Genomic DNA, 12,151 nt, shown 5'->3' on the forward strand with positions numbered 1-12,151 from the left:
TCAGGATGGCAGCTGAGGAAGTGAACTTTGACAAAGATGGTTGGAACTACTGAAAAACCTTTGACCATAGATTTTATTTTATATTTGTGTAATTCTGTTTTTCATTTTGTTATTAAAGTAATAATTTACATCTTTTGATTTTTATAGTTACTTATTGACTTCTTCTTATTAACAATTAGCCACATATTGCTAATTACACTGATCAACAATGATTTTGTTAAATGAGATTCAATAACCGATTCTTGTAGTATTTTTCATGTTGATTTCAAATATGAAATCATAATTCTTCTATCAGGTTTTATTTTTTTTCTAATTACCATTCTTACTTTCAGGTAATATCATGCATGATCTCCATAAGCATAGTATTTTGTGAATGTATTTTATTATATTATTTATCAATTAAATAGCTTTTGTTTATTTATTACAGTCCCTTAATTGTTGTTACATTGATTTGTTTAGACATTTGTTGATGACATTAGTCATCATGTTTATTTTTTACACACTAATTAAAATTAACAAGAATGTGACTCATTCTTTCTTATTTTTATCTTACATAAACATATCATCCACTCATAAGTTATTATATTTGCTTATAAACTGTCGTGCAGAGTAGAGACATATTTTTAATTCTTATTCAAGTGCGAGTTCTCATGCGTGTAACATTCAGTTTTGTAGCTGGCTTTCATATTTGTGTATATATGTTGTTCAGTAAGAGTGTATGTTTATTAAATTAGTATTTATAAAGTGTTTCTTTTTAAATAATATTAGTTATTGTAATGCTTTAACAATGGCTTGCAGTTGCATTAATCATCCAAACAATTTCTGTTATATCTATGGTGAGGTAACGTAGAAGTCTCAGAAAAGAATTATAACTTCACTGATAAAAAAGTCATATGAACTGTATTTTGGATGTAAATTACGTAATCAGGATAAATTATCAAATTCATCTGAATTTTGGTTTTTCCCTAACAGTTTTTTTATTGGATCCTCATATCTGCTGTTTCTTGTATAACATTATTGACTGTTTGGCTAAATGGATCTTGTCACATACAATTTGCAATTTCAATGGCTTGGAGAGAACCAAGGGATTACATCACAGACTGTTATTTTTGTGTAATAAAGATATCTGGGATAACAGCTAAAACTAGATGCACTGCTAAATACCCTGATATTCCCTCCTCCATGTGGCCAGTGCCACATAGCCAAGAGTTTCCAGTTCCAGTACTACCAGAGACATGGAACTTAGATGAAGATGAAAATGTCGAATCTTGTATTGACTTATCAGGCAATGAAGAAAGAGATCCAAACTTTTTAGAAAATAGATATACTGAACCTCATTTAATTAATCAGAATTAAATGACCTGGTTCGTGACCTAAATTGATCAAAAAATTAAGTAGAAATACTGGCATCAAGATTGAAAGGATGGAATCTTTTACAACCAAACACTAAAATAAGTGCTTTTCATGACAGACAGTCAAAATTTGAACATTTCTTTGCTCAGTACAAAAACTTAGCATACTGTAATGATGTGGACTCTTTACTGGAAGCTTTGGGATATATACACTATCCTGACGAATGGCGACTTTTTATTGACTCGTCAAAGCTTAGTTTTTTGAAAGGGGTTTTACTTAACATTGGAAATAAATACCCATCAATATTATATTATATTATAATATATTATATTATATTATATTATATTATTATAATATTATATTATAAAAATTTATCTTCCGGCACTACAATTAAGCTTGGTTTATTCAAAAGTTTTGTTAAAGCAATGGATCATAATGGTGCAGGGTTTCAACTTCTAAAAATTAATTTCCCTAACATAAGCGATGCTAAAATTAAGGAAGGCATATTTATTGGACCACAAATAAGAAAACTAATGAGTGATCCAGCGTTTGAAGAATGTTTGAAAGACTTGGAGGTTGCTGCATGGATATCATTTAAAAATGTGGTAAACAACTTCCTTGGAAACCATCAGGCCAATAACTACAGAGAACTAGTGAGTGAACTCCTTCAAAACTGCAAAGAACATGGTTGCACCATGTCACTCAAAATTCATTTCTTACATTCACATTTTAATTTTTTCCCTAACAATCTCAATGCTGTCAGTGATGAACATGGAGAACGCTTTCATTAGGAGATATCTACAATGGAAACATGATACCAGGGAAAATCGAACCCAAAAATCTAAAGAGGGATCTACCCACAACACATTACAGTAGAAAATCTAAAAGAAATAGATTGTAGGTGAGTAAAATTTTAATGTATTGTCATATTACGTTCACCACACATTTTTTTGTTTCAAAAGAAATTTCAATTGCAGAAAAACTGAGCCTGATAGAAAAAGTCTATTAATATATATGAAATCAGCTTAAAAAATACTGTAAGAATCAATCTTTCACTCTCTTTTAAGAAATAAAAAATTAAATTTTGTTGACCAGTGTTATTTAAGGTTCCAAATTATGGATACTTTTCACATAATGAAATATAATCATATTTTTGTATTTTTTATTGCATGCAGTACCAGTCAAAAAAACTTCATAAAAAAATCCAGCAAAGCATTATATAACTTTCCTAGTAGCAGATATTGAAATTAAAATTAAAGATACAGATACAATGGATTAAAAGGAGGCAATAAAATAAGGATTACTTTATAAAAAAAGAGAACTTAATTACATATGTACATAGTAAAAATAAATTGCAAAGTTGGTTTTTTTATAACATTCTGTAAATTTTGCTTTCCTTCTCTACCCCTTGGACTATAAAAAACATAAAATTTTAACCAAAAGTTTATATACCTCCTAAGAAATACAGAAATATGTAAAAAATATTATTCTACTCTGAATAAAATTTGGAAATACATGACCAATGGTGATTGTGACTCTCACTACTTTGACCAATTGTTATCAAAATTAAATGGTATGAATGCCCCATACACAAAAAATAATTATACCAAATTTTATCCAAAACATCAATCCAGTCTCAAGACATCAATCAAAACACAGACCAAAATACATATTTTAGCTTCTGTATATATATATATACATATATAGACACATTTATAGAAGCTACTATACATATTTATTAATAATTTAATGTTTTATGTTTTATTTGTAATTTTTCAGTGCTATAATTATGTTTTATTTATCATGAAACATTAAGACCTGCAAAAAACATGGCGTACAATATTTGACCCAATTAGTGTACTTTTCCTTGTATAATATACTAAGTTGTTAGGAATGTAAAACTAAATGAACAGATATATAGGGACCAAACTACAAAACTTATAAACCAGCAGGCAGTTTAATGAACTGAAGACAAGAAATTTAAAGCAGTATTCTAAAAATAAAATATTACTGGAGAAAAATTCAAGTCACATTAAATGATAATGTTTCTATTATGTTAATAGAAATAAGCTTACTTTACTATTCATTCTGTGCAGTCAAAATAGTTACAGATATTTTAACTGAGAAGATATTTAGATAATTCATTTTATTCAATTGATGAATTTCTTTCTTCATATTTGGAATATTTTGGTAATGAAGTATATGATTTGCATTGATATCAATTAATCTGTTTTCTCTATTTTACTTTTTAAGCAGCATGGCAAGTTTTTTTTATAATTTTTAATATTTTGAAATACTATTACTATTTTGTCTTATTGCTTAATGAGAAAGATGATCCTATATTCTAAACTAACACCAATCTCTCATCTTAAAAATGAGCAAAATTAGCAATTATGAGACTAGCAATACCACTGAAGAATTAGCTAATGATAAACTCATTATTTCTGTTAGAATAATCTCCGTATAATTTATATATATATGTGTGTGTGTGTGTGTGTGTGTGTGTGTGTGTGTGTGTGTGTGTGTGTGTGTGTGTGTGTGTGTGTGTGTGTGTGTGTGTGTGTGTTTATAAAAACTATTTCAATAATTATGGAGGTGATCTGCCAAATCAAAATAGAGAAAACTTTGCCTCAACATATGTCCAGAAATGCTAGTTAACTGGCTATTCGCTATTTTATATTTTTAACATAAAAATTTATTTCCCAAAAATGGTTAATTGTATTCAGCTGAAATTTCATATACTGTTAGGGTACCTAAAGAGGTTTACTTGTATAAAAATAACAAACCTGATCTCTCAATCCATTTCAAATAGCAGCTATGCAAACATTTTAATTGTTAATATATTTGCAACAACTGGTTTACTTAAACATTGCATTTATAAAAAATGTTAAGTGTTTTATGACAAAGAAAATGACACCTTATTTATTCAAATCCGTTGATAAATAACAAAGTTATGGCAAAAAATCTTAAGTGAATAATTTATTCTAGATTAAAAAACCAGTTTTCATTTCCTCCTGAATAAAATTAAATAACTCGACACAATCTCAAATAGAATAATTTTATTAATGTCACCATGTAATAAATTATAATAATTTAATAGTATTGAAAATATTACAATAAAACAAAATATTATTTTGAGATCATGAAAATATTACAATAATAAATAATATTAAAAGATAATTTACATTAAAACAGATGTAATTAACAAATCATTGTTGTAAATGTTTATTAATTACTTAATGTAACTTAATTAATTACATTTTTTTACCATTATCCTATTCACCATGGCAGGTATTGTGAATCATATTTATACTAACTTAGAAGTAGCTGATATGAATTTAATGTACAGTCTTGCATATTTCAACACCCATGAGGTATGATGGCTGTATTGGGAATACTTTCTCAATCGTGTGTTACCTTCTCACACAATGTTTTCATTCATAAACAGCTCAGAGACACAGGAAGCTTAAAACCTGAAAAACGTGATAAATCAGAATGACCACAATCAAGGAATTCAAGGAGGGTGTGTTAGATGAAATATCTGATCATCCTGAAAAAATTACTAGAGAGCTGGCCTTGAAGTTCAATATTAGAACAGTTGGGAAGGTTTTGAATGAACAAAACCTGTCTATCACTATCAGCGAGACAAGTTATTTTACGTTGAGATTATACTCATCATGTTCAGCTATGCGAATGGCTTATCCAAAAATGTATCTATCCAAATTTTTTTTAATTATATTTTCTTGAAGTTAAATTTACAAGGTCAATCATTCTTAACACACACATGTGGTCAGTTGAAAACCCTCATGCTATTTCAAAGAACAGTCACTAATATTTGTAAACATACTGTTTTCTATAAACATATGTTTTCTGTAAACATATATATATATATATATGGTCATAGGTGACCATTTATTTGTCTGTCAAAGGTAAAAGATATTTACATTTCTTGACAACTGATGTTCCACTTTTACTGAAAATTTGCCACTAAACACATGCAACAAAATGTGATCCATGTTGGATGGGGCTCCGGCTAATTACAGATTACAAGTTTGACATCACCTAAATAAGGCATATTGAAACAGATGGTTTGATCGAGGGGGCCCAGCAGCATGGCCTGCAAGGTCTCCTGAACTCAATTCTCATAACCTTTTCTAATGGAACCATTTAAATATGTATACGACCCCCTCCCTAGGGGAGGGTCGTATGTTTTATTAAATTCTCCAGCATCGGCGGCGATTTTACACATTAACCAGTAATATGTGTACAGGTAACTGGTATGTATATATGTAATATATATATTTAAATTATAGCTTGTCCTATGTTAATGATAGTAATATCTTTGATAAGGTCGCAGATTTAGAAATAACAAAGTAAAATCATGATGGAACTTTTTAAAAACACCACTTACATGAACAAATTTTGACTGAAAATTAACTACATTACGGATTATTGCAAGAATTTCACATTCATTCAAACGTATGGCGATTTGCGCGCTTACCATTTTGCCGTGCTCCCAAATTAGTACACAGTAATACATCGTGTCATAAAACATCATGTTTGTGTTTTTGAGAGAAAAAGTAATGTAAAAAAATTAACAATTTACGGAAAAATTGTACAAAATTTTTGAAACAATCAGAACTTATAAAAAATGGATGTATGTTTATAAAAAATTGTTTAATAACCTAGCCTGTGATCAGATTGCTTGCTGACCATAAAACGTTAATATTATTGAAACATATTGCAATTTCAAAATCGGAAACGAACTACTGCAGCGCAATGAGCGGAAAAAAGCGCAAAGTGATCAAAGAAAAGGTATATAATATTATGGATGTTTTGCTTGGTGTGCTAAAACCAGTTATATACATGAAAGGATGTCTAAAACTAATAATACAGCTTTTTCTTTATTAGAAAAAGCAAGGCTGCTAGAAAGTACACCCCTTAAAACAAATCCTTCTACAGAAGATTTGTTCTTAGTCCTGACAAACGCAAGATGTCGTTGCTTGTTAAACAAAGAAGGATACAAGTTAAAGCTTGGCACACTTCGTTTCGCAAATTTGTTTCTCTATGCAGCAAGCTGGGTTGCGGCATGCTTTCGTGTTCGTATAGTATTTTAATTTTAGTTTCGCTAACAAGTTAGTTGTTGTTGTGGTTTGTCTAACATCTTCTGTTGTAATATATTATCATTACTACTAACTGGTTTGTGTGCTTCCATAAATATGAATGGTCCAATTCCAGAAATGTATTCGTTAAAACCAATAATTCATTTTACTGAAGATATAGTTTTACCAACTAACATGTATAAAATGAAAAGTATTTATTCTAATTTCAGTGAACCCAAACTAGATAATATTGAACAAAATGGGAGTCTTATTCAAGAGGTAATTTCAAAATCACACATCTAATATAAATAAATATTTTAGTACAGAAATTCTGTGTTACATACGGTATATATCTGAAAATAACCTTATTCTCTAAGTAACATTTTGCATAAACCATTGTCGGAATTGTGCTTTAAAATCATGTTTATATTTGTTTCTGTCAGATATGAATTCTATATAGCATTAATGAGCTTATTTATTGACTGAATTGCATGCTTATTGAGCAATAATGAATTATTTCACTTTTCTAAAGTACTAAATTTGCATGAAGTAAGAAATTTATGACTAGTCTGATTAAGGCATTCAAGAGAAATTGAGAAAAAATCACATTAACGTTCATTTTAGTAGCGTGAGGGGAAAATAAGTTTACTACTGAAATAATCCTGTAATTACAGTACCCCGCATCAAGTGAATTATATTTTAAGGGATTGAGAATAAAAGTAATTTCTTGTTAAAAATCTGTTAGCTGTATTAAAATGCAATATTCAAATTAGCTTAAAATGCTATTCAGATTCGTTATTTTAGTTACTTTATTCTGTATGTTGTATCGATCAGTCTATCAACTGCTCTACTAGTTTACTCTGTTAGTTTCTGACACTAATTTTATTTAAAAAAGAAATGTATTCACTATTTAAATAGTAGAAGAGAAATATCGTAGTATTTCAGTTTTATTGTATAGATCAATGCCTTTTTTGCTATCAAGCTACTAAAGCAAGCTGAAGAATTCACAAGATATCTATTCAAAAGGTATTGTACATTTTGTTATATTTAACAAGGTTGCCTACAAACTATCCAAATCTTTATCTTGATATCATGAAAGCATATTTTTATATTTCTTTTTAGTTTTTTCTGAAGTAGTTATGCAAAAAGCTAAAATGCTAAAACTGGTGTGACAAATCATTAAAGAGTTTGCAAAATTATTTAATATAGTTCAAACAGATGTTGATCTTTGATGCAATTTTGAAAGAAATGGTGAAAATTTTCCTTTGTACTATAATAATTATTGTTATTTAAAGTGCATAAAAAGTATGTATCCAAAAATACTGATGTTATGTATTTTTTCAGATTATAAAAATTACAACCAAACTCATTTGAATGAATAAATTGATAATAAATAGTCAGTTACAGAATGATAACTGAATTTGAATTGATAAACAATTCAAATACATTAACAAGTTGTTCAATTCACTTTTACCTTATTTTACTCCTGCTAATGAAAGTTATGAATAAGTCTTGCACCTTTTAATAATAAACTTAATGTAACTTACTGTTCCTGCCATTTTTTTATCGAGTAGAACTGATAAGTCTTCATTCATCTTTGGTGTAATGTTGTGTCTTCTTCCAGTAGTTTATAGAAAAAGCTCTGAAGGTGTGAGAATCTTTAAGATATTTTCCAGTTGAACCCATATTTGATTATCCCAAACTGATTTCTTGAATGAAGTACCGACGGATGGAAAAGTGTATTCGATATTCCTCTTCTTTTTCATGTATTTTGAAGTCAATGACTCTGCCTAACCACCACTTGCCATCGTATATGCAGCAGACATAATTTTTACATTTTGACTTTGGTAAACCTATAAAGTAATCAGAAACACTAATATCCTTGTGTACCGATACTAACGTAAGTGTTTCTGATTCAGAGGTACTTTCAGAACACATTTCTGAGTTGTTGGAACATAACTGTGAAAGGTTCTTGTTTCTGGGACTCTTGTGATTACTTGATAACAAGAACCAAGGTATTATTCGGTCTCTTGAACATCTTTATTAGAGCAGAAAATAAATGTTATATTTTTAATATTGTCTTTGTAGTAATTGTACATTTCAGAAGGTGTAACAATTTGATTGTTGACTGTCCTTTGAAGGCTTGGTTTAGTCACAGTCCTTTTTACAGTTTCACCAATACCATCACATGGTCCTTTTCCATGTTGAGGCAAAAAAATGCCATTCAGCTGCGATTTCAGAATCTTCTTGATAGTAGCACAAATTTATGAAATTTTTTTTGTTATGCTGGGCTGAGGAGTCATCAGAAAAATTAAAAAAAAAATTGTTTAACTTGGTAACTTTTTACTTTATTTATAACTTGCTTTTGGAAGCAGAAGAATGACTTAGTATTGTGCTTCAAGTACTCACTAATCACACAGTAGCTTTGGCTTTGTAATTTTACTTCTTTTTTAAAATATATGAGAAATCGATGTACTGTGGCATATGTTTTTGACCATTAATATGACTGGACTTCATCCTGCATCAAAAAAAGAACAATTTTGAGAGGAGTTCCCATTACAGTACATTTATCCTTCAACAAGTTTTCCTTTTCAATGTTGAGGAAATTAGTTTGTTTCTTTGCAACAAAATGATGCCTTTTTAGTAAGTAAATTTGGATTGTTTGTTGAAAGTGTCAAAGATATTTCTTGAAGAGATTTCTTAACCGGTTTAGTGTGACAGGTAAATGGGTCAAAACAACTTTTCCCATTAATATGAAAATATTTATTTAAATATTCAGTTTTATTTAAAGTACAGATATTTTTTGTTTCAGTACATCCACTTCTTAAAGATATCAGTGTTATTTGCTGTTCAGTAAACTCTAAAGTATCGTGCAATACTGATGATCTATTGTAAGTCAATTTATGACATACTGTTTCAGTGTGAATGCCAGTCGAACACTTCATAATCCATTTTTATAAAATAAAAGGGTCTTACAATAACAATACAGTTAGTATAAATTATAAAACTAGCAATTGCACCTTACTTTGCCTTATCACAGTTTCTCTGCAGCTAAAATAAATTTCTCTTAATAAAATTAAAAATAAAAGAGAAGTTCACCGCTAATAAAATTACTTTATAAACAAGTGTACATTACCTAACCACAGTATTAACACTAGCAACAATACAATATATCACATTGAAGTCAAAACAGTAACCGAGCCTTCTATTATGTTTACATTCAGGATTACGCAAACATTCATGTCCATGCATGTCTACTCACTTTTGTGTTTAAACATGAGTTTGTGTGTATGTCACTTAAAAGTAACAAATAATCTAGAATATAAGCCATCTCATTATAGACATATCAAAATATTTTTTTGCAGTAGGCCTACAATATCTTATAAAAGACATGCTGTGAATACTTTGGAAACATTGTTCACGGTAGAAGGAACAGTGTTTTTAGTGGTTTTGATGGCTTCATTACTCGTCAACCCCTTTCAGTAACAAAATGAATTTTATAAGTTTTTAAAGTACATAAAAAATACTTACTACTGTAAAAGTTTCAGATTTTTGCCACCTGCCCTACATGTGGTTTATGAGCCCCAAAAATGAGCCATTTTCAAAGTCTTATGATATGGTGACAATTTTTTTTTGTTAATGAAATACACTCAATAACAGTCCAATTTTTTTATAAGTACTGCTAATACCTAAGAGTTAAAAGGTAAAAAACAGGCCGGTTACCCTAAGCCCTTCATTATTTATTTTGGGCTAAAAAATTGAAAAAAAAAAACAATTTGTAAATGTAACTTCAGTAAACATTGCAAGATTTGGTTATGTAACAAAATTAATTTTGAGTATACTAAGATGAAGTCCCATTTTTGTTCTTTCCAAAAAGCCCCTTTTGACCCTCTACAATGCAAAATAAGAATGCTACAGCTCATGGAAAAAGTGACAAAAATGGCTGTTTTTACCTGTTGGCGAGTTAGAAAATAGTCTATTACTCAAGAAAAATTTTTTTTAAATATAAAAAAATATTTTTTCGCCACTACAATGTGGGTAGTCATGTACTATCATATACCAATAATACATAATCATATACCAAATATCAAAATAAAAAATAGTGATGCGATGAAATTTTTGAAAATTTATTGAATTAAAATGGAATACCCCTGTAGCTCTACAGTTAGCATTTGAATTGAATGGATGTTAGCAGCCCTTATTTCTAGCAATGAAGCCATTATGTTATTTTACTATATAAAGCCATAAATGTATGATTTTGTTTATAAAAGTAGGTTTCATAGCCTTTTCTCAAATATTCCTGTTGAACAGCTTCAGGAATATTGCTTATTTAGCTTTAGGACAACAGCTCTATAGAAGAACAGCTTCTTCTAAAGAGCTGTTGTTAAAGTTTGGCATATGTTTTCTGTACTTCCTTTTAAACTTGCTTTCAGGGCTGCTTAAAAAATTATTTATGTTTATTTATTAAAAAAGAAATATGACGCCGAAGATTTTTATTGTTAGAATTGTTTTACCCATTTTACTAGCTTTTGAATTTTATCATAAAAAGTACTTTACCGTTGTTGTGTACTTTTGTAATAAAGTACTTGTGCCGTAATTTGAGTTACCCTTCCACATTATATTGGAAGTTGTTTTTGTTGTAAAAATGCTGAGGTGTAAACCATTTCTAATTATTTATGAAAATATGGTAATTTACTTCATGCCAAATCTGGGCTGCATGAAAGATTTAGACATTCCCTATTGAATTGGCATGCAAAGTTAGAGTATGCTCAGCAGTATGTAAGCAGGAGACATTGTTATATAAGAAAACTAAACCAAAGTTCTGCATGCCATAATCTTTGATTTGAATTACTCTTCTTAACTTGTTTATTGTCTTCCTTATCAGGGAGGACTCCTCCCTAAAAAATATTAAGATTAAGATTTTCCTTATTAATATTCAAGTACAAACAAATAAAACTGAGTAAGTTGAAATATTTCTTTACAATAAGTTGCCAGATTTTGTTTGTAATAAATTATAAACAAATTTGTGTTAAAATTATTCATAATGATGAAATACAATTGCTAAGTTAAAATAAGTTAGTTAGTATTACTAAGTTTATTCATATAAAAAATGAAACAGATTTTGAAATAAAACAGTCCCGATAACATCAAAAATACAAAAAGACTCAACTTCTAGTATCCCATCCCCTATTCTTGTAGCAGAGAATTTAATACATTTTTCCATGATTTCAGTGAACAATATTATTGATCCATTTCAAACAAGGCCGTTCACTTGAAAGATTTTGTTGATGAATCAGTATTATTATATCCCATTGATACTAAAGAAGTTAAAACTTGTATTTTCATTATAGTGACTAATTCAGTTAGTCATATAATGACTAATAATTCAGTTAGTTCTGATGAAATGACTACCAGTTTTTAAAAGAAGTTGTAGATGTCCCTCATACAAATTAAATTAACAAGACTTTCATCAATGGAGTATTTCCTGGCCGCCTTAAGTCCTCCTTGTTATTCCCCTCATTAAGAAAGCTTCTGCAATTAATTTACACAATTAATGGCCAATTTCATTATCTGCATTTTCTAAAATTTTTAAAAAAATTATGAAAAATAAACTTTTAATTTTTCTTGAAAAATTAATGTGTTGACGAAATGGTTTTGGGGAAAAATTTGTCTACTAATAGATCCATTTCCAAGTT

General features: G+C 29.1%; 1 protein-coding gene across 3 annotated transcripts in view; it reads left to right on the forward strand.

The window, feature by feature from the left end:
- Window positions 1-6,212: 6,212 nt before the first annotated feature.
- Window positions 6,213-12,151, forward strand: part of AIMP2 (aaRS-interacting multifunctional protein 2) — a 40,680-nt gene continuing 34,741 nt past the window's right edge. For 2 of the 3 annotated variants that reach the window (XM_075363862.1, XM_075363861.1), the window contains exon 1: window positions 6,213-6,452. In XM_075363862.1, the coding sequence (XP_075219977.1) occupies window positions 6,228-6,452 (225 nt within the window). In that variant the 5' untranslated portion in view covers window positions 6,213-6,227. Of the gene's footprint in view, window positions 6,735-12,151 lie in introns of all 3 variants that reach the window. The other variant, XM_075363863.1, reaches the window with a different exon arrangement.

This window comes from Lycorma delicatula, chromosome 4 (assembly GCF_047948215.1).
Source record: "Lycorma delicatula isolate Av1 chromosome 4, ASM4794821v1, whole genome shotgun sequence".
Taxonomy (NCBI): domain Eukaryota; kingdom Metazoa; phylum Arthropoda; class Insecta; order Hemiptera; family Fulgoridae; genus Lycorma; species Lycorma delicatula.